The 19,924-nt window shown below is 44.5% G+C and overlaps 1 protein-coding gene across 3 annotated transcripts in view; it reads right to left on the reverse strand.

The window, feature by feature from the left end:
- Window positions 1-19,924, reverse strand: part of HGFAC (HGF activator) — a 218,990-nt gene that overhangs the window by 78,846 nt on the left and 120,220 nt on the right. For all 3 annotated transcript variants that reach the window (XM_075570181.1, XM_075570171.1, XM_075570163.1), the window contains exons 7-8: window positions 10,036-10,146; window positions 6,206-6,383 (exon numbers count right to left, since the gene is read on the reverse strand). In XM_075570181.1, the coding sequence (XP_075426296.1) occupies window positions 6,206-6,383; window positions 10,036-10,146 (289 nt within the window). The remainder of the gene's footprint in view (window positions 1-6,205; window positions 6,384-10,035; window positions 10,147-19,924) is intronic.

Consider the following 19,924-nt stretch of genomic DNA (forward strand, 5'->3'; position numbering starts at 1 on the left):
TTCCCATCTACAAGCCAGCAAAGGCAGAATAAACTGGTCAAACACTTTCCACTTGAGGCACAGTAGACGGTGCCCTGGAAATATTGTCTTGTTTCTTCCAATTGCACTCCATACACTAAATACGAAGATAATTAAAAAGCTTCAGACAATTCAAAGAAGTATGAGGAGATCAATGCTTGGTATGACCTGAAGAGACAGGACAAATAAACGTTGGGTTTAGACGCAAGCAAAAGTCAGTGACATCCTCACAAGGGTGAGAAAATGGAAATGGAAGCTGGCCAGACAGATCACACAAAGTAATTACCATTGTTGTACAAAGATGGTACTTGATTGGATTCCAAGGAATATCAAAATGCCAAGACCTATGACCAAATGTAAGATGGGAGGTGTTGCAGGAACAACGCAATGACACATGGGTTTGTCTGAATCTAGGCTTTTTATTTAGCCTCAAAAGAACTGGTGGAACAAAAGAGAGCTTATCTTCAGCATATAAAAGGTTAACAAAATCTAAGTCCTTGATAACGGAGTTGCCCTTATCCAAGCAAGAGCAGTTCAAGTCCAGTATACACAAGAGCAAGAGTTCCAATATAAACAGACCTTGTGTCAGGCCTCTCTCCCTCCAGAGCTCCAGAGCTGGGACCTGGTCAATTAACCCAGCCTTTTCTCAATCTGGGATTAACCAGGTCCCCAGAGCTAAACATAAGCAACTCTAATGACCCAGGTGAGCAGGCTAATCAAGTCAGCCTGTACTCAGACTGAGATTTAACCTGCTAAATCCTGTTCTCAACCATTAAAATGTGGGTCTCCCATGGGTAACAGAAAGGATGTCTACCCTGTCCCAGGAGGATTAACTCTTTGTTGGTGCAACGTGGAGAAGAGGTTTGCAATCACAGTACCTGACAGATGATTGAGGAGGCCTTCATCAAGCAGTGAATCAACAAGGGCTTTAAATAATTATGATTATTGTTGGGTGGAGGTTAATCATTGCTCTGCAGTTCTCTTGGAGGAAAGATGTTAATCATTGCTCTGGGGGCCTTAGGAAGGGGGTTAATAATTGCTCTGCAAGTCTCTGGTAGGGAAGGTGTCTTTTGGCGGGGAGGCATGGATGAGATGTTTTGGGGCCATTTGGGAAGGGGTTTCTCGGCAAGGGAGGTGGTGGGTAGTTAGTGTTCCAGTGGCATGTGTGAGAGAGTGTATGTGTAAGCACAGGGATATGCCTCAGTGGAGGGGCCTGGGTGAGTGTGTGTCTTGGCAGAGCAGGTCTGGAGGGTGTGTGTCTGTGCAGGGAGGCCTGGGAGTTGTCTCAGCAGGAAGAAGTGTCTCGGTAGGGGGAAAATAAACTTGTCTTGCATTGTATCACAATCTGACACAAAAATTATATTTCATTGTTACTCGGGAATAGAAACCATCCGCTTAGAGAAATATTTAAATATTATGTGCCAGCAAGCCAAAATGTAATTTCCCTCCTTCAATGGGACCTAAAGGCGAGAAGACGATTATTTGGTAACATTGGTGAGTTTGGTAGCGATTTATTGACATACTGTACAAGCTTTTGGCTTTTCCTACATATCGTAGAATGTGTATGGGAGAGCAAATGGAAGCCGAAAAAGGTTGTTACCTACTCTTATTCAGCAACATGTACAGGAGCATGCAGGACAGAAAAAAAAACACAGGGGGAAACCTGTGAGGTACTATGGCTGCCTCTCGGCGTACTAAAGGAAGTAACACTAAATAGAGAGGATAGGCATTTCAGATTCCCAAAAAGGTCTGTGCCTGGACAGCGGATGCATGCCTGCAGCGGTGGGTGGGCTGAGAAGGGCTTTGCACAGCAACAAGAGATTTCTCTATTGGACAAAAACAAGAACGTTATAGGAGAGGGCAGCCCTTGCCTTGAAGGAGAAAGGGTGCAAAGTGTGTGCAGATGCTACTGTACCAACCACCAAATGTTTTGAGTCCTGAAGGAGGGCGCACAATACTAACAGAAAACACTTTAAGGGCAGACACGACAGACTAGGACAAGTTGGCCAGAGTAGACGACGGGAAGGAATAGCAATGCAATACCTCTGGACGAAGGCGTGAGAGGAATTCCAGGGGTACGAATATGGAAAGGTGCATAAAGGTTAGAGTAAAAAAAATACTACGTACAAACCAGGCTTGGGGAGTGCAAAAGGCAGAAAATATCCAGAGATGAGCTTAAAACATTACCTAGTATGGTGAAAATGCAATTCTAGAAAACAACCTGGCGCAAAATGTGCAAAGATAATCGTGAATATACAGTGATAAAACAATATAATGTCAATGAATAAAGGATATATAATGAGAGTGGAGTCCTTTCTTTCAGATGTTGAATGTTATTGAACTCAGTTCCCAAGATATGTAGAAAAAAGAAGGAGGTTTTTCTGCTGCAGGCTGTTATCCTGTGATGTTTGACAAAAACCATGGACAAAACATTGCGCAGTATTGTTTTTTCAGCAATGAAATCCCCCCATGTTTAGCTTCAACAAATGCCTACTTACTAGATACAAAGTGGGCAGCATACAGTGGAGAGAATCTGTAGTCTTCTAAATCCAGACGCTTTTAGGCTGACACGAACCCCACGTGGTGCACCTTCTCCGGATGGACCCAGATAAATTCTCTTCCTCGGGGTGATGTATCCTGTGTCTGTTCCCGTGCTCCTGTATGTGTATCTCCAACCAGGGATAAGAAAGGACAGAGGATTGCGCAATATCTAAAAAAATCTTTTAATAACTCCTCCAACACTCGAACAGAAATATACTCACAAAAGCTGTGAGTTCTAAAATCAATAGGAACGCCCGACCCGACTGTCCAGCAGCAAACAACAGTCCCTGGTAGTCCTTGCCAGTAGCCTCGTGTATCTCGCGTTGCTCCGGCGTGAGCGTGGTGACATCACCACCTCCGTTCCCACACAGGTGACTGAATGTGAAGACAGGCCGGCGTCTCCTTAGGCTCCTCCCTACGGGTTTCGTGATGGGGAACGTCACTTCTTCAGGGGATTGTGGAGCCTATACAATCCCTTGTACTTAAATAGCCCCTTGTTAACCCATTGTGGGATGGAGCGCTTATGAGTCAACATAGGTGAAATGTACCACTGTCCTCAATGGAAGTGGTGGGGTTAAATCACCTCTTGTTGGAATGATTCTAAGGTCATTTGGACCGATGACACAGTTAAATGGATATTACCACAGTGAACTTTACAACAAGTATAACAATAGAGCAAATAAACATGGTTCAATTGAGTACATGATTACACAACAAATCTCTAACATATAAAGTGCAGATGAAATGATGAACCTTATATGTGAGTAGAACAGGGAGTCTCTAGAGGAAGGACGCCAAGTCAAAATCTATGTTTAATCCTTTGGGGAGAGGGTCTTCAAAGTATAGATCCAGAAGGTCTCTTGTTGCGAGAACCTCTGTAGTCTATCTCCCCCTCTGACACCAACTTTCGGACAATCTATACCAATACAGGTGAGCCCTTCAGGAGACATATTGTGGTGGATTTTGAAATGGTTTGAAACGCTATGTGTTTCCAGTCCTTTTTTAAAATTATACACGTGTTCCGCAAACCTTCTTTTCAGTGGTCTCCCTGTTCTGCCTTTATATGTTAGAGATTTGTTGTGTAATCATGTACTCAATTGAACCATGTTTATTTGCTCTATTGTTATACTTGTTGTAAAGTTCACTGAGGTAATATCCATTTAACTGTGTCATCGGTCCAAATGACCTTAGAATCATTCCAACAAGAGGTGATTTAACCCCACCACTGCCATTGAGGACAGTGGTACATTTCACCTATGTTGACTCATAAGCACTCCATCCCACAATGGGTTAACAAGGGGCTATTTAAGTACAAGGGATTGTATAGGCTCCACAATCCCCTGAAGAAGTGACGTTCCCTGTCACGAAACGCGTAGGGAGGAGCCTAAGGAGACGCCGGCCTGTCTTCACATTCAGTCACATGTGTGGGAACGGAGGTGGTGACGTCACCACGCTCACGCCGGAGCAACGCGAGATACACGCGGCCACTGGCAAGGACTACCAGGGACTGTTGTTTGCTGCTGGACAGCCGGATCGGGCGTTCCTATTGATTTTAGAACTCACAGCTTTTGTGAGTATATTTCTGTTCGAGTGTTGGAGGAGTTATTAAAAGATTTTTTTAGATATTGCGCAATCCTCTGTCCCTTCTTATCCCTGGCTGGAGATACACATACAGGAGCACGGGAACAGACACAGGATACATCACCCCGAGGAAGAGAATTTATCTGGGTCCATCCGGAGAAGGTGCACCACGTGGGGTTCGTGTCAGCCTAAAAGCGTCTGGATTTAGAAGACTACAGATTCTCTCCACTGTATGCTGCCCACTTTGTATCTAGTAAGTAGGCATTTGTTGAAGCTAAACATGGGGGAATTTCATTGCTGAAAAAACAATACTGCGCAATGTTTTGTCCATGGTTTTTGTCATACATCACAGGATAACAGCCTGCAGCAGAAAAACCTCCTTCTTTTTTCTACATATCTTGGGAACTGAGTTCAATATCATTCAACATCTGAAAGAAAGGACTCCACTCTCATTATATATCCTTTATTCATTGACATTATATTGTTTTATCACTGTATATTCACGATTATCTTTGCACATTTTGCACCAGGTTGTTTTCTATAATTGCATTTTCATATTGGTTTGGGGCATTCTAGAGATAATTCCCCCAATAGATTACCAGGCTGCATTTTTAAATTATATTCATTATCATTGTGCACAGCACTGTTTATAAATAGGTCTAGCGCTGATTTTAGTTATATTGTTTTCATCATTACCTAGTATGGTGCTGGTGGATGGGTGGATTCTAATTCTCCAGCTAGCGAAGGAGACTTGGCAATGTTCGATATTTAATGGCAGAGTGATTCATTAATCAGCTTGCCGCAGCAAAGCAGACTGAATATGCCTCGCAAACAGTTGCTTTTTGAAGACATTTGCAGCTCTCTCCCCCCATATAAGTGTAGCCAGATCCCCCGGATTCACCCTTATCTCCGTTCGAATGGGAGAACAAGGGAGGGTTGCAGAGTGTGCAGGGAGCGCTCCGGTGCACCGGAGGCTCCGCGTGGCCCAAGTGTTCAGGGTGCCGCCATTTTGGTACTTGCGCTGCGCCGTGAGTCCCTTAGGCGACGGAAACAGATGAAAGGTTGCGCATGCGCAGCAAGTGGTGGCAGTAAGCGCGCGAAGCACGGACCAACCAGAGGAGGTTTAGAGCAGGGAACTACGAGTCCAATGAGCCTTAGCCAGAACAGGTGACGCCAGGGAGCATATAGGGTGACGGGATCATGGCAGGAAGATATAGGAGGTTGCGCAGGGGAGCACGTTAGGCAGAGAAGACCGGGAAGAGGTAGGAGCTCTGAGTGTAGAGAGGCAAGTAGCCTCTACACTAGGCCCGAATACCCTCAGGCCCAGATACACCCCGAGTCACAGTCAGTTAGAGTTAATGCAGGGACAAGCCCTAGAATAGGAACCTATCACATTAGTGAGAGAAGTGTCAAGACCTAGAGACTGTCGCGTCACCATCCCAGAGGTTTGGGACCAGACCTCTTCTAGCACCTCATCAGCCAACTGGGTGGGATCGCCCCGGAAGGTACCACAGGCAGATCTGCGTCGTCAGATCCTTTGCGAAGTCTGTTTGCAGGCCCGAGCGCAGGAGCGCTCGGCAGGTAACATCCATGAAGTGCACCAACTATAATATCATTCATATAAATGGCTGCGCAGTCACACACACACATTCACTGACTTTTGGGGGTTTGTGGTGTGTGGTATTGGACACGGTGTGGGAATACGGTGAAGGGTCGCGTCCTGTGAGACGCGTTAGTTATTGTGTCTCCTTGAAGAGTAACATTGAGTGGAATGACATGCATGGTTGTGGTTACCGCATTAAAGCTACTGTTTCTTTTATATGTTGTGTGAGTAGTGTTGTATTATTGTCCTGTGAGGAACAACTCCGCTCAGCTGGGAGCCGTCACAGGTGGAGGCGCTGCACTTAGTAAGAGATTATCCATATATACATATATATTGCCCCTGGCTCTCCGTGGCAGAGGCTCAGGCCCTGCGAGCCAACAGGTTAGACAGCATTGGTAGTAACTGTGTCAGAAGGAAACAGGGCTACATAAGCAAATAGGTAAATTAATCTACTGTTCTCACCTGCAGTAAGAATGGGATCCCAGACCTTTAAGCACGTAATCTTCCACACTGTCAATATGAAGCTCCTGATGCAACAGATCTGAGTTCCATCGAAGGCAGCTGAGGCCCGATTGAGTCTTCTTCACAACGCCTCTATATTTTGTTGCGTTACCATTTTCATAACAGCTGTGTGTGAGATCTGATTTTTTAAGAAAGAAACAATTAGCTGCAATATTCATCTTTTTATAATCTTTAATATAGCTACTGTAGATGTAACTGAGTCCTTTTTTAATTAGAAGGAAAAATGTTTGCAGAGATAACATTGCTTATCATTGCCTTGCTGAGCTGTTCTCTGAAGAAACTATCCCCGATTGTCATGTAATTGTGGACTGGAAAAATTAGGGCTCTCTCACTGCTATATTCCTAATTTCTGATATATCCCATAGAGTGTTAGCCACTGGACTAGGACGGAGCGGTGGTCGTGTGCGACAGGGCGAGCAGGACTCAGACATTTAAAGAGGGCACCAGGGTCTGAGCACGCACGGCAAAAAGTCAGGCACCGAGATACCTAGCGGTGAGTTGTCGTCGCGGCGGAGCGGCGGTGGTAGTTTGGTTCTGGCCTGTAAGGAATTGGGGAAAACGTGCTTTGTGGCGTGTTCCCCCCTTACCTGCTACTGCTGCCGCCGCGGCCACTGATCCTGCCCATGTGCGCTCCCCCGCTCTCATTACAGAGCGAGCGCGCACCCGCAGCTCTTATAACTGCCGCATGGAACCTGGTCCCGCATCCCGCATGCGTCGCGCATCTCTCCCGCGCAGCACGCACACGCGATGACATGCAATGATCCCCAGCTGCGTGGCAAGTCTCTCTTCCCTGCCTTGTTGCCTGCAGCCTATCCCAGCTCCGCTGGGGCCACGCCTCCGTACCGCCCCCTGTCCCCATTGGCCGGTCCTGCCTTTAAATACTTCCTGCTTCCTCCTATGCTTTGCTCAGCATAATCCTATGTAGCCTCGTGAAGTATACCGCATCTTCTACACTCTACAACCAGTCATTGAATCGACCTTGAACTCCTCTGTATACCAAAGTATTCTACAGTCAAATGTGAGACCATCTGTCCGACAGCTAAAGCTTGGCCGATATTGGGTCATGCAACAGGACAATGATCCCAAGCACACCAGCAAATCTACAACAGAATGGCTGAAAAAGAAAAGAATCAAGGTGTTGCAATGGCCCAGTCAAAGTCCAGACCTCAACTCGATTGAAATGCTGTTGCTGGACCTTAAGAGAGCTGTGCATAAACAAATGCCTACAAACCTCAATGAACTGAAGCAACGTTGTAAAGAAGAGTGGGCCAAAATTCCTCCAAAGCGATGTGAGGGACTGATAAAGTCATACAGGAAACGATTACTTCAAGTTATTGCTGTTCTACAAGCTATTGAATCATAAGGTATACTTAGTTTTTCACACATGGCGTCTCCATTTTGGCTTTATTTTTGTTAAATAAATCATGATGTGTTGTTGTTCATCTGAGTTTGTATTTACCTAATTTTAAGACATGCTAAACAGCATGAACAGATGGTTATTATTATGTCCTGATATGTAAAACCATAGAATTCAAAGAGCGTGTGCTTTCTTTTTCACACAACTGTACATATATATTTATTGTCTTTTTATTATATAACTTTGTGTTGGTTATATTGGTATGTTGTGTACGCGGTTCCTAAGCGGGGTCGTTGATATTTCACCAAGGGGACAATGTGGCATAGGTTCCCCCTTGGGCCCCTACTGGTGCCTGCACCTCCCGATCAGCTGCGGAGGGGGGCGGGTGTGTACCCAGCGGTTGCCGGTAGTGAGGTTGGAGCTGGAGCAGTGATCCGGTCGCCGGAGACTTCTGGCGGCTCCCGTTTGCAGAATGTCACCATATTCAGTATGCGTGCGCAAGCACAGATGGTTTGCGCATGCGCATATATGTTCCTAAGTCCGGCGGCCATTAGCATAGCTTGCGCATGCGCAGTGGAACCAGACAGAGTGGAGGTCATTACAGGAGCAGGTCCGCAGGGGAACTACAAGTCCCAGCAACCCCCGGGGCTGTTGATCACATGCCACGAACTTGCCAATAGGGCTGCGAGGATCCCCCTGCTCACAAATATACATTTTGCATGCTAGAGCACGCCAGCCAGTGGGAGCTGGGACAAGGAAGGGGTATGTTGTGTGTGGAGGTGTCGGTGGCACCTGCACTAGGCCAGATACCCCCTGTTAGGCCCAGACTCCCCTTTCAGATTGTGGTTGCTGCAGGGACAGGCCCAGTAGATAGAGACACTGCCCCTGTAGCACCAGTGATAGGGACCAAGCCAGGATGCAGCTACATCCTGGCCTAAGGTGGTCTGGGACCAGACACCTGCTACTACAGAGACTATTAAAGGTGGTACCATGCACGCGGGACCTACCCATCGTAGAGGCGGAGGTATCGCGGTTCACCACTCTGGATCCATGGATCCCATCCTACAACTGCAGCACGCCGGGTGGGGAACCACCCGGCAGCTACCTCAACACAACAAGTGCACCAACGTACACCTCAGTTCTAGTGGGCAGCGCTGACCTACACGTTTGGGTGGGACTACTTATTCGGGCACACCAGGGTCGTTGGGTGCCCGAAGGCCCCTTAGGTGTGGGACTGTGAGACATACAGTCGTGCGCGACCGAGTGGATATGTAAGTATATAATAAGGCTGTGCATTTAAACTGTTATACTTTATAAAGTGTGCTTTGCTGCATGGGGTTCCTGTAACAGGGTCATTCCACATAGTAGAATCCCGCTACAGGTGGAGGCGCTACTGATTATCGGCTCAGGTATACCCCAGGTTCACAGCAGCCAAGACTCAGATCTCCTGTGCGCCACACGCATTGCACCACACATACACCGTAGACACACATCTCCCAAAGTGGGTGGGGGGGAGTGTGTTACACATACAACTGGCTCTTTCACTAAACTGGTGAAATCCTTTTCCCTGTCAGTGTTACATGAAGGTGTCATGATTTAGTCGAAGTAAAGCAATCACTGTTGCTCAATTTATATTAAACTTTCTTACGTTGCTTGGACTCCGATGTCTGCAAGTACAGAACTTGCAACTGTCTTACCACCGAGAGTTCCCTAACTCTGAATATATTCATCTCCAATCCATAGCGAGCCAATCAGTAAATGCCACCTATGAGATTGTTATTATTACTGATTGGTCATAGGAAGGAAGTTGCCCATCGCCAGGCCTGAAAGAAGGAAAAAGCCCTCGTATAAATTCCCTCCTGAAATGCCAGAGTGAAGAGTAGGATCACTGCAGTCCTACAATAGAACAGGGGTGCTCAACTCCAGTCAACAAGCCCAGGACAACAGGTCAGGTTTTGAGGATATCCTAGCTTCCACACAGGTGGCTCAATCAGAGGCTCAGTCGTAGTCCCACCCAAAACATGTAGGTCAGAGCCTCTGATTGAGCCACCTGTGCTGAAGCTGGGATGTCCTGAAAACCTGACCTGTTGGGGGGTCTTGAGGACCCGTGCAATAAAAGACACTCGGGTAGAGAATTCTTGGGGGGCTGATACTGCTGTTTAAAGGAATGGTATAATTTTTCTCTCTGCTACAGTATGTCACGTGAGAATACACAACCTTGATTTTACAGATAATCTGTAAACTTGTATTTCTTTACCTTCAGTACAATATCATTGTTTTGCTCTCAAAGACCTCTCTAACAGTTTGCAACATCTTTCTCCTTGGGGGTGGGGGGGGGGGAACAGGTTGTGATGCTCTGTTTTTAAAATATCACATAATATGAGATAATCTCAGTCTCCGTTTTTATACTTACCAATATTGCAATATTTTCCAACATATTTTCCTCTACAACCACATACGGTTTTCCCAGTTGAATGCATCAATCGACAGGTACCTTCATTGAGGCACGGATTCCTTGTGCAGGCTGAAAATAAAACCAATAAAATACAATATGATATACAGTAAGCAGTGCCAGGTTAAATGAGTAGTTTAGTGGTAAGAAGATGTTTCTAAAAATGTTTCATATCTTGGTTTTTCTGGTTTTGGTCTTAAATTAAGACAACATTATTGGGGGGAAAAAATCAAAATAAGCAGGACTTATGCTAGAACTTTTTGACCTTTTAACTTTTTTTTTTCCAAAGGTTCTCACGTATTTTTCATTCGTGAACTCAAAAGTTCTCCCAGTTTATATATGTAGCCCCTGTAAGAAATAGCGGGCTACCAATCCTTCAGCCCTACTATATAACTGTAACTGACCATAATGGGAGAAAGATACGGAAGCCTGACCCAAAGCACTATTACTAGTTGGTTCTCCCCGTTGTGAGTACCCAGCTACTGTTGTTGTTACGCCATCTGGTGGATGGCTTGCTATGTCCTAATATGCAATGTGTTATTTCCCAGGTTTGCTCTCCGCAGGATGGTTCTGCTAAAGTTAGGTCCAAGTGGGGACCATTGGATTCTACCAGAGGGAGAGTGTAGCCCCTGTAAGAAATAGCGGGCTACCAATCCTTCTCCTACTGGAGTAAGCCCTGGTAAGGGCAGGCGCCAGTAGTAATCATGGGTTTTTTCCCCCACCAAGCCCTGCCTTGAGTGATAGAGGTAGGCCCCTGACTCTGTGGCAGGCCTGAGACAGAGAGGAGGTCCTGCTGACATCATAAGGGGCAGGGCTGTATCTATTTAGTGGGCTGCTCCTATGTGTGTCTGGTCAGTCAGTTGTTGTGGAGTTCTGTGAGAGTTGTTGGAGAGTCAGTAGCTGGAGTGTGGAGGTCGAGAGTCTGAAGAGAGAGGAGAATGTGACAGATAGTCCAGTCTGTCCTGGGAGCTGAAGAGAGAGGAGTATGTGAGCTGCACAGTTCAGAGAGAGAGAGCTGAGTGAGTTTGGAGGAGACAGGAGAGAAGAACTCAGAGCCCGTCTGAGTAGAGCTGATACAGCTATAGTGGACCAATGCCCCTCACCCTGCTGTGGGGGTGATGGGGGAGATCTAGCCTCACCCAAAGGGCCTACCCTCGGGTGGAGGTAGGGGTATTGAGGCCCTGTTACAGCCATCCTGCAGGGGTACAAATCCTGGAGGAAGAGGAGAGGAGGTCAGATACCTGTGTACTGCCGTGACTAATACTGCCCATGAACTGCTGCTGTGTGCTGCATCACTGAGAAAAGACAATAAAGACATTGCTGTTTTATATAAGACTGTGTGAGATTGGAATCTCTCGCCCTGGGACCAGGGCTTTCTCTGGGAAGATTCTAACCTATCCCCTAGGTTTCGCCAGAGAATGGAGGCGCTGCACCACAACCACTAAAGAATGGAGGCCATTACCCCAGAACCCTGGCCCTGTTATCCCCCACACCAACGCGGGAGACTCAGGCCCTCCTGTTACAAAATACACAAAAAACACAGCGCTCAACGCTCATAGTGCATTAAAAATTATAATGTGAACCCACAAATAAGGTAAGTATTAGGCGTACATTAAAACAGAAATAAACAAGCATGTCAGGGGTTAGTGTTACCCATGCACCAATCGGAACGGCAGTGAAGATGTCTTCCATGTAAACACACACCGGTCCTCCTGTCACGGTCACTCGATCTCAAACTGTGTCCTGGATGATTTCCAGCACGATCGTATGCAGTCCAGCAAAACTCGTGATACAGACAGTGTCCTCAAGTCAGGCAATCTCTGCAGCAACACAGCACACGCTGTTCAGCTCTCTGGTCCGGTACTTCCGGGTTCGTGACGTCACTCAGGAGCGGCAGCGCGTCGTGGTCTTCCCAGACACCGTGTGAGCCCGCAGCGGGGTAGTGCAGAGTCCAGAGTTCATAGAACAATAAAATTCTTTTTCCAACGCGTTTCGAAACCTTAACGGTCTCTTCATCAGGGAATAATTGGTCTGAAATCGATGTAGAATTTAAATACCCCACGCCTCCAGCTGATAGGCCCATCAATTGAAGATTTTGGCCAATACAGAAGAAGCGGGGAGGAGTCAAATAACTCCATGGGTCACAGCCACAAACACGTTGCTAAGGGCAACCATTGACAACAAAATAAACTTTATTAAACAAGCAAAAATATATTAATAAACAACAATCGGACAGTGGCTCTAAAATAAAGAGAAAAGTGTTAAAAACAATACTTATGGGCAGCTGAAAGTGCACCTAAGTAATAAAGTGCAACTGGCATATAGAATTATTGAAAAAGAAGCACGAAGCATAAAAACATAGTAAAAAGATAACCTAGTTATTACCTAGTTATTAAAAAATAAATAAAGATTAACTAAAAACTTCTGGGAGGATTGGGTTAATCAACCACCCCCGCCCCCCTACCCCCTTGTATTCCTGGGGATTAGTAGAGGGACCAGATATCAATATTCTCGTTTAGACCTTCTGGATGCAAAGTTCTCAATTTATGTATCCAGAAAGTCTCCTGTACCGACAATTCCTTCACCCTGTCTCCACCCCTTCTGTTTCTAGGGACATGCTTAATACCCTTAAAGAGCAAGGAAGATGGGTCTTTATTGTGGTGTAGAGTACAGGCATACCCCGCATTAACGTACGCAATGGGACCGGAGCATGTATGTAAAGCGAAAATGTACTTAAAGTGAAGCACTACCTTTTTTCCACTTATCGATGCATGTACTGTACTGCAATCATCATATACGTGCATAACTGATGTAAATAACACATGTGTAACAGGTTCTATAGTCTCCCCGCTTGCGCACAGCTGCAGTACAGGTAGGGAGCCGGTATTGCTGTTCAGGACGTGCCGACAGGCGCATGCGTGAACTGCCGTTTGCCTATTGGGTGACATGTACTTACTCGCGAGTGTACTTAAAGTGAGTGTCCTTAAAGCGGGGTATGCCTGTATAGTGTTTGGAAAGACTATGATTAATAAGACCATTTCGAATATTCCTAATATGTTCTTGAATGCGCACCTTAAGTGGACGTTTAGTGCGCCCCACATAATGCAGGCCGCAAGGACACTCAATTAAGTAAACTATGTGGTCAGAGTTACAATAAATAAAATCTGAAACCTCAAAGACTTCTCCAGTTTTTTTTACAAATAAAAGTTTTATTATCAGCATGCAAATACTTACACACTGAGCATTTTCCACACTTGAAGTTTCCAATAGGTTTACTGCTAAACCACATTTTTTCTCCAACCGTAGCAACCTTAACATTAATGTCGCTAGGGGACAAGGTATTTTTCAAGTTTTTTGCTTTTCTATAGATGAATTTAGGAAACTTCGAAATGTGGACCCCCAAAATTGGGTCACTTGATAAAATTGCCCAGTGTTTTTTGATAATTTTTTCGATTTGCATGGTCATGGAGTTAAAATTCGTAATAAAAGCAACATTACATTTACCCTCATTTATCTCCTGATTATTTTGTTTTTTGATTTTAGGAATCAACATTTGGCTTCTGTCCAGTTTTTTCACCCTATCCAAATTATCATTTAATTTTTTCAATTAATAACCTCTCTCCAGAAATCTGGAGGTTCGGTCGTTAGCCTGTGTCTCAAAATCAATATCTGAACTACAATTTTTCCTCAGTCTATAGAACTGACCACTAGGAATGTTCTGGATCCATGATTTCTTATGATTGCTTGAGGCCAGCAACAAATTATTTGAGTCGACATCCTTGAAGTAGGTTTTAGTAATAAGCTTACCCTCTTCTGATACTGTCAAACTCAAATCCAAGAAGTTGATGTTTCGTTCATCATCCAAGTGGGTAAAGGACAAGTTTCTATCGTTATTGTTGATGTAGTTTATAAAATGATTAACTGAACATTGATCCCCATCCCATATACAGATAATATCGTCTATGAAGCGACGCCAGACAATGATATTATCTCTGTAAGGGTTATTATTGAAAATATAAATGGATTCCCATTCTCCCATGTACAGGTTTGCGAAACTGGGGGCAAATCTTGTGCCCATTGCAGTTCCGCAAACCTGCAGGAAGAATTCGTCCAGAAACATAAAATAATTATGTTTCAAAATGAAGTGGATTGAATCCAAAATAAAACCTCTGTTTAGAGAGTGTAGTTCCTGATCACCTGATAGAAAGGAGTCTACAGCTGCGAGACCCTTCATGTGTGGTATATTCGTATAGAGGGCCTGCACATCACATGTGAGCCATCTATACGAATCCTTCCACTCCAGATCCTGCAAAAAATTGAGTACCGAAGTGGAATCCCTCAGATGGGAAGGGAGTTTTTCCACATAGGGTTTGAGATAGTGGTCAACATACTGTGACAAGTTAGCTGTTAAACTTTGTATTCCCGATATTATCGGTCTACCAGGGGGATTTTTTATTGACTTATGGGTTTTGGGGAGGTGATAAAATATTGGGATTTTTGGATAACTGGTAAATAAAAAGTCAAATTAATTTTTAGTTATAACACAGGAGATTAGGGCTTGGTCGAGAAGGCCTTTTAGTTTACTCAGAAACTCACCAGTTGGGTCTCTTTTAAGCCTGGTATAGGAGGAGGTATCGTTTAGAAGTCTGAATTCCTCTCCTTCATAGTCTTTTCTATCTTGTAAAACGACACCCCCTCCTTTATCGGCCTGCCTAATGATGAGATCATTATTCTCTTTTAAAAACTTTAAAGCCAATGTCTCGTTTTTAGTAAGATTATGTTTTACATCACTGGATTTTATATTACTAGTCAAAGAATTAAAATCGTTATTAACCATATTAAAAAAGGTTTCAATGTGGTGACCTTTTGAGTGGGAAGGGTAAAATTTAGATTTTCCCCTAAAATGAGTATGCCTGCAACTTACATCACTAACTGCAGTCTCACTTTGAACGGCCACAGGTGAATCAGTCGGTGTTTCTAACTCACCCTGCACTTCAGTACCTTCCAAATCTAATCTAATGAAATGTCTTTTAAGAGTAAGGTTGCGCATGAATTTTTGAAGAGCTGTATATAATTGGAATGAGTTTGGTCCACAGGCGGGGAAAATGTTACGCCCCTGTCCAAAACCCTTTTTTGGTCTGTAGTTAAAATAACTGAGGATAAATTAAAAATCCCTCGTGAGGGTAATGTCATAATTCTTTCCCGTAACCTCTTTTCTTTTGCTCTGGCCCCCCCTCTGATTCCTCTTCTGGTAGGGTTCTTTTCTTTTTTCCCCCTATTGGGGGTTTCTGGGAGGATCCCAGAATCTCCTCCCTTCTCTGTGGTTCTAAGTGTCTTTGCTTGACTAAATCTAAAAAAAGAAGATGGGGAGTGTTGGGCTGGTGACTAGTATCTAGGGCTAGGTTTGTTTGGTTTATAATTCCTATTTGGGTCATATCTCTCATATTCCCTCTGCCCATATCTAAAGTTAGGAATATAATTCCTCCCTTTATAATTAGGATTTCTGAACTGCCCTTCATACCTTGGGGGAGGGTAGTACCCTTCATGTGTTGGAGGCCCCCTTCTATCCCCATAGCTCTGATTTTCCCATCCACCATCATTAGGGTGAGCATAAGATTTGGGGTGTCTCTGTGGTTCATTAGATCTATTTAAAGAATAAGAAGAGTCCCTTCCGCCCCTTCCCTGGGATTGGGGTTTTGGGGGTCTACCTCTATCCACATCCTTCGCCCAATTTCTCTGCCTGTTATTGTCATAATCAGACTTATCCCTATAGAATTTTTCGTGCTTCTTTTTCAAGATCTCATCTTTCGCATGCTCGAGCTTCAAGCGGAGGTTGTGCTCTATTTCTAAGCAATCATGTTCAACTACAAGTGGCTCAAGTAATTTAATTACACCTGAAACTTCTTTATCAATAGTTTTCAGAGACTTCGTTCTCTCATATATGATCAGTTTCATGAGAGCCATGGAACAATCATCAAGGATTCTGTTCCATTCTTTCATGAAATGTTGGTCGTCTTTTCCAAAAGTAGGTCGTTTTCTAATGCGTAGGCCTCTTGGGGCTCTCTCACAATCTACATATTTTTGTATTGCTCTTTTTTCGAGATACAATTTACTTTCGGTCAGAAGTAATTGTTCTAAAACTTTAAAGTGCTTCTCGACTGAACTCTTAACCTCCCCATATCCGGGAACTGTTAGATGCTCTTCAGAGAATAATAACTCAAAATTTTCATCACGTTTCTGTCTGCAATTAACCAAACTCCCTACCATGATGAAAGTGAGGGTGACAGATGAATTGAAAGTGTGCTACACCAAGAGCAAAGGAATAGTGAACAAAAGTGAAGACTAGGTGCGCAACTACAACCAATATAGATGTGAAATAGTGAATAGTGATATATAAATATAATAAAGTGACCTGGTAAACTCGAAATGAGACGTCTGCAGCTATGGCACCAGGGATGGCTCAAACACCCCCTAATGAGAACAGAATACACAAAAAACACAGCGCACAACGCTCATAGTGCATTAAAAATTATAATGTGAACCCACAAATAAGGTAAGTATTAGGCGTACATTAAAACAGAAATAAACAAGCATGTCAGCGGTTAGAGTTACCCATGCACCAATTGGAACGGCAGTGAAGATGTCTTCAGTGTAAACACACACCGGTCCTCCTGTCACGGTCACTCGATCTCAAACTGTGTCCTGGATGATTTCCAGCACGATCGTATGCAGTCCAGCAAAACTCGTGATACAGACAGTGTCCTCAAGTCAGGCAATCTCTGCAGCAACACAGCACACACTGTTCAGCTCTCTGGTCCGGTACTTCCGGGTTCGTGACATCACTCAGGACCGGTAGCGCGTCGCGGTCTTCCCAGACACCGTGTGAGCCCGCAGCGGGGTAGTGCAGAGTCCAGAGATGGGGATCAATGGGGATCAATGTTCAGTTAATCATTTTATAAACTACATCAACAATAACGATAGAAACTTGTCCTTTACCCACTTGGACGATGAACGAAACATCAACTTCTTGGATTTGAGTCTGACAGTATCAGAAGAGGGTAAGCTTATTACTAAAACCTACTTCAAGGATGTCGACTCAAATAATTTGTTGCTGGCCTCATGCAATCATAAGAAATCATGGATCCAGAACATTCCTAGTGGTCAGTTCTATAGACTGAGGAAAAATTGTAGTTCAGATATTGATTTTGAGACACAGGCTAACGACCTAACCTCCAGATGTCTGGAGAGAGGTTATTAATTGAAGAAATTAAATGATGATTTGGATAGGGTGAAAAAACTGGACAGAAGTCAAATGTTGATTCCTAAAATCAAAAAACGAAATAATCAGGAGATAAATGAGGATAAATGTAATGTTGCTTTTATTACGAATTTTAACTCCATGACCATGTAAATCGAAAAAATTATCAAAAAACACTGGGCAATTTTATCAAGTGACCCAATTTTGGGGGTCCACATTTCGAAGTTTCCTAAATACATTGAGTGTCCTTGCGGCCTGCATTATGTGGGGCGCACTAAACGTCCACTTAAGGTGCGCATTCAAGAACATATTAGGAATATTCGAAATGGTCTTATTAATCATAGTCTTTCCAAACACTATACTCTACACCACAATAGAGACCCATCTTCCTTGCTCTTTAAGGGTATTAAGCATGTCCCTAGAAACAGAAGGGGTGGAGACAGGGTAAAGGAATTGTCGGTACAGGAGACCTTCTGGATACATAAATTGAGAACTTTGCATCCAGAAGGTCTAAATGAGGATATTGATATCTGGTCCCTCTACTAATCCCCAGGAATACAAGGGGGTAGGGGGGAGGGGGGTTGATTAACCCAATCCTCCCCGAAGCTTTTAGTTAATCTTTATTTTATTTTTTATTTTTTAATAACAAGGTGATCTATTGCTCTTTTTACTATGTTTTTATGCTTCGTGCTTCTTTTTCAATAATTCTATATGCCAGTTGCACTTTATTACTTAGGTGCACTTTCAGCTGCCTATAAGTATTGTTTTAAACACTTTTCTCTTTATTTTAGAGCCACTGTCCGATTGTTGTTTATTAATATATTTTTGCTTGTTTAATAAAGTTTATTTTGTTGTCAATGGTTGCCCTTAGCAACGTGTTTGTGGCTGTGACCCATGGAGTTATTTGACTCCTCCCCGCTTCTTCTGTATTGGCCAAAATCTTCAATTGATGGGCCTATCAGTTGGAGGCGTGGGGTATTTAAATTCTACATCGATTTCAGACCAATTATTCCCTGATGAAGAGACCATTAAGGTTTCAAAACGCGTTGGAAAAATAATTTTATTGTTCTATGAACTCTGGACTCTGCACTACCCCGCTGTGGGCTCACACGGTGTCTGGGAAGACCGCAACGCGCTGCCGCTCCTGAGTGACGTCACGAACCCGGAAGTACCGGACCAGAGAGCTGAACAGCGTGTGCTGTGTTGCTGCAGAGATTGCCTGACTTGAGGACAATGTCTGTATCACGAGTTTTGCTGGACTGCATACGATCGTGCTGGAAATCATCCAGGACACAGTTTGAGATCGAGTGACCGTGACAGGAGGACCGGTGTGTGTTTACACTGAAGACATCTTCACTGCCGTTCCAATTGGTGCATGGGTAACACTAACCCCTGACATGCTTGTTTATTTCTGTTTTAATGTACGCCTAATACTTACCTTATTTGTGGGTTCACATTATATTTTTTTTTTTTTTCAACTTTCATTTTTATTTGTGGAAATCCGATCTACAGACACGCACCGCCCATGGGCGTACATTATGGTCAAACCACATTTTTATGAGAAAACAGCTGTCGACACTGACAGCACCAAACGAACCCCACTTAGGGATTTAAGACAGGACGTACTTGACTTACAGGACTGGGGAGGAGACGTATGGTGGAGGGGGAAGAGGGGGGGGGGCGTTCTTGCGATGTTCTGGCGAGGGGTTGAAGCGACCACAAGTAGCTGGAGATTCACTTTGATGGGCCTGTTGCTCATTGTAGTGTGTGGGTGGCCCTAAATAACGTCTCCCTACGTCTATGTCCCGTCTGTCCCATCCAAGGAGAACGCATTTTTCATACTATTAGTGCAAAATTGAGGCGGCGTCCACCCCTGGGATGTTGGTTTGTTCCAGCCACGGGCCCCAGACTTTTAGAAATTTAGCGCCAGAGTCGTTGACCCAACTCGTCAACTGCTCCATCTGGCAGACGTGCCAAATTCGGTTCCTGATTTTGGGGATAATTGGGATCTCATTCTGCTTCCACAGTGCTGCGATCTCGCATCGGGTGGCGGTCGCAAAATGCATGACCAGTTTATGTGTTGTTCTAGACATGCCCTGGGGCCGCCTGCCCACAAGGAACAGCCACGGGTCCAGGGGGATCTCTAAGTCGAGCATCCCTTCCAGCCAGTTTCGAATTTTTTCCCAAATCGGGACCACCCTTGGGCAAGACCACAGCATGTTTTAAGGTCAGCTAATTCTCCGCACTGTTTAGGGCAGAGCGGCGAATAACCTTTGACAAATTTAGATAATTTGACTGGGGTGTGGTACCACCGCATGAGGACTTTATATGCGTTCTCCTTTAATGTGACACATATTGAACTTTTCGCTGCAGTTTGCAATATGTATTTCCAGTCGTCGTCCTCTAATGTCTCCCCTAGCTCTGTCTCCCACTGTCGCATGTATCGTAGGCGGGGGGAGTCCTTACCAGCCGGACAGACTACCTCCCTGTACATCCGAGATGTCAGTCCCCGTGTGTCCGTTGGTCTGGAGCACAGCTGTTCAAAATTAGTTCGTGCAGGACGAACAGGAAATTTGTTATAAAATGCCCTGA

This window comes from Ascaphus truei, chromosome 1 (assembly GCF_040206685.1).
Source record: "Ascaphus truei isolate aAscTru1 chromosome 1, aAscTru1.hap1, whole genome shotgun sequence".
Lineage (NCBI taxonomy): Eukaryota > Metazoa > Chordata > Amphibia > Anura > Ascaphidae > Ascaphus > Ascaphus truei.